General features: G+C 44.6%; 1 protein-coding gene across 1 annotated transcript in view; it reads right to left on the reverse strand.

Annotated features, from left to right (window-relative positions):
- Positions 1-2,133: 2,133 nt before the first annotated feature.
- The window catches only part of LOC104624586 (calpain-9-like), a 4,563-nt gene continuing 3,070 nt past the window's right edge, over positions 2,134-3,626 (reverse strand). Inside the window, exons 4-5 of the mRNA XM_010291990.1 lie at positions 3,319-3,377; positions 2,134-2,491 (exon numbers count right to left, since the gene is read on the reverse strand). Coding sequence (XP_010290292.1) covers positions 2,465-2,491; positions 3,319-3,377 — 86 coding nt within the window. The 3' untranslated portion in view covers positions 2,134-2,464. The remainder of the gene's footprint in view (positions 2,492-3,318; positions 3,378-3,626) is intronic.

Consider the following 3,626-nt stretch of genomic DNA (forward strand, 5'->3'; position numbering starts at 1 on the left):
TTGCCCTCCTGCTCAAAGACCAGGTGGGTGCAGTGCTGTGAAGGACTATCATATTCAGATGGGGCTGTTCAGTCAAACGTCTCTCACTCGCCCACTTAGTCACTCACACAAGCAGTATAATAGCAGACCGAAAAAAACCACCTTACCAGGGATTATAAAAGCTTCCATCTTCCCATGCACTTACTTCTAACGCTACTTTTCCCTTTTTAAGGTGAGCCTTACTCCAATGCAGAAAGAAAATGGTCTAGCGCATTGGAAAAGGGGGAGCAGTTGCTGTCTTTCAGCTTGATTTTAGCAAGGCTTTCAGCACAGGCACCCACAGTACCCTTAGAGCCAATGTGGTGAGACAGGGACTGTGCTGCAACAGACCCTGGGTGGCCATGGGCCAGCCCGGTCATATGTACAGATTTTCTTGTGCTTGACTCCCCTTTACATGCACCTCCGCTGTGGCTATGGGTGTTGTGTAAACCTCAAGGTAAGATGGGGACTTGGCTCTCTGCAGAGAGCTGGCTGGCCAGGAAAGAGGCTTGATTTGTAAAGGACTCAGATGTTAGCCCTCAAATTCCTTGTGATACAGTCAGCAGGCAACTGCTCCGAGAAGGCAGAAAACATCTCAGGGTGTATTTTTCTTACATGCACAAGTTTTCTTTTAGATGCAGAGTAGATTTTTACCAATGGCCCATTGCTCCCACCTCAATATTTATCACTTTCTTATATCAATCCTGATTCCCCTAAGACATTCCCAGCTCTGTGTAGAGGAGCAGAAAGCTACGCTGCCAATTCCAGGCATTGAGACATCTCTTTTGCTCTCCATAGCTTGTGAACAATGCTATATTACAACAAATTTGTATCCACATCTAAGCTCGCACCATGAACCAATTAAGGATCTGTGATTTTTTTGTTTCAAGTATGTGGCCGAATGTTTATAGGACAGTCTAGATTTTAATCCAAACGTTCACAAATTTAGACATCTGCCTCTCGTGCTGTCAAAAGGGCATACAATCAGCACATCTGAAAATCAATATACCTCGTGGGGCTGAGTACGTCAGTTAATCAAATACTGCAACCATTAGCTTTTGCTCAGCTTCCAGTTAGCTCCAGAGCATTTTCTGCATAGTAGCAAGATTATAATTGCTAGAAAAAAGAGAAAACATGCATTTTAAACATCATGATCCCTATGTTTTTTCATTGTTTGAACTTCACCTTTACTGCAGCTTGATTTTCCTTCCAGAATTGCTCATTAGGTCTAAATCTAGAGAAAACAAAACCCTGGCTGTCTCAGTGATCCTGGACAGTAGGGAATGCAAGGCCATCTGTTTCGCTCCAAGAAAGGTTTCAGAAAACAAATCCAGATAGTTGATTCATTATAAAATAGACGTAATTTATGAAGATAATAATGGAAACAAATCCTATGAAGACCTCTTAAGTCCCTGGCTACTATTACTGTTATTTTTTAAGTGAGCACTGGCTACCCACATCACATGAATAATACTATGTAAGTCACAGATGCAAAATGGCAATAGCTGCAGAGATCAGGACCTTACCCATGGGTACATTTAATTCATCTAAAATGGTTATAGTTGCTCTTCTGGAGCATGGTTGGTGCGGGGGACAATCTCAGAGGAAAATGGTCCCACACAAGAGCTCGCTGTCTTGGGGGCCACATGTTTCTCTGAAGATGAAGGCAAGCTGTGTGCAACTCTGCAGAGACTGGCTTGTGGGACATACTCTGGCCACAAGCAAAGTGTGTAGCAGAGGAACTTTGTTGGTAGCAGAGGAAGGGCTAAGGGAAGGTGAGATGCAACAATTTTTCCCTAAATTAAATCTGTGATGAATGTCAAACCTTAGCTTAAGCGACATTCTAAGGAAGCCTGGACCAGGGACCTATGTCATAAATATTCAAGGACGAATTTTTATCCGTATGTTCCCTAGTCTTCCTTTGTTTGCAGACCACCAGACTGCAATTCATGTGGCTACGACAGGGGACTTGTTATGTAGCCACACAGCATGCCTGGAAATAAATTCCAAACTGAATGAAGTTTTACACAACCTTAAATTTTCAAACGCACCTTACAGTAATCTGTAGCCAAGCAGCAACAAAGACTTTTAATTTTACAGCACACACAGTCTGTGCTATGTTGGGACTAAATACAGTCCTATTTCTTAAGAACCTGTGGTCACTCAGGGGAATCAGTTTCAGTGTGCTTGAGAGATATGTGCGCCCCATCCAAATACCTCTCACAGTAACAAATCCAGTGTCAGGTTTTACCAAAAATAAAACCAAAATGTGATCTGGTTGTTGAACTCATGAACAGGGTTGGAGACCAGAAAGGGTGGGCAGCATGCATGTTCCTCTGCACAAAATCTCCTGGTAAAGTTTGCAGGCGAAGGGGACCGCAGCTGTTGGGGCAGAAGTCTCAGCAGCAATGTCACAAGAAACTCCCAGCATCCAAGTCAGACTTCTTCAGATGTTCATTGCCAGGTTGATAAACTAATAGCGGAAGAAAGATCAACTTTACAATAAATGATTTCAGGCCCTTCTCTCCCTCCCTTTCCCCAAATGAAAGAGAGGTGTTCAAAAGCAGCGCCTTGCTCTGAATTGACCCTGCAGAGGGAGGAGGATCTTTGCTTATGAGGCTTTTATGTCCTGTCACTAAGGAGAGACCTCAGCCAGCATTTGCTTCTGTGTTTGGAGGGAAGGAGGCAGAGTTCTCCAAGAACTAGATGCCGATAACAGCAGTGATTTTGTTTGCATCCCAACAGCCCACATGAGCTCCCACATTTGTTGTGCCAGGGAATTCATTGTGCCTTGCCTCAGGAAAATTTGGGTTAGTGTAAAATGAGAGACAGCCCACATAGGCAACTGGGAGACAAAGAGAGCACAAGACACAAGAAAATAAGAAGCCTGTGCTGAGCAGTGTGAGAAGCAGATGATGGACATGCATGGGAGAGGCTGATCTGAACTCCTGAGAGATTGAGGAAGGGTGAAAGACCCTCCGTCCCTGTCTGCTGCTTCCCCTTTACACCATCAAGAGCTGGCACCCAAGGCAGGAAAAAGCAGAGAATCTAGAAAGGGTGATGGGAAGATGTCAATATGGCACAGGGCAAGGAATGAAGGAAATAGCATGGAGGAGGTGTAATAGGTGCATGCGCTATAACAACCCAGCCCTGCTGAAACCTATGGCAGATGCCCCCTGTGCTCTCATGGACATAGACATCACCTGAAGTGTCATGCAGAAATACTCCAGTTCTTACAAGAGGGCAAAGCTCTAGAGAAGCCCCACCATTTTGTCAGTGTTTATGAAGCTGTGCTCATACCTCGCCTATATTCAGGTTAATGAACTCCTTGTTTTTCACACTCAGTGCTTGGAATACTCCTGAAATGAAAAACAGGACACCGGTGCTATAAATACACCTCATTCATATTCATACACGAGCTCCCCATCCCATAGCGATGGGTGACCGTGCCAAGGAGAGGGAGAGCCTGGTGCAAAGGCAGATTGCTTAGGATTGCTTGGTGGTGGTAGCTGCTCTGACAAAACGAAGTCCTTGCAAAAGGAAATGTCTTGCTGACTTAAGGCCTTTGTGCGAGTCTCACTTCAGAACTTGACTGAAAGAGGGTGGCC

This window comes from Phaethon lepturus, unplaced genomic scaffold, assembly GCF_000687285.1.
Source record: "Phaethon lepturus isolate BGI_N335 unplaced genomic scaffold, ASM68728v1 scaffold45477, whole genome shotgun sequence".
NCBI lineage: Eukaryota > Metazoa > Chordata > Aves > Phaethontiformes > Phaethontidae > Phaethon > Phaethon lepturus.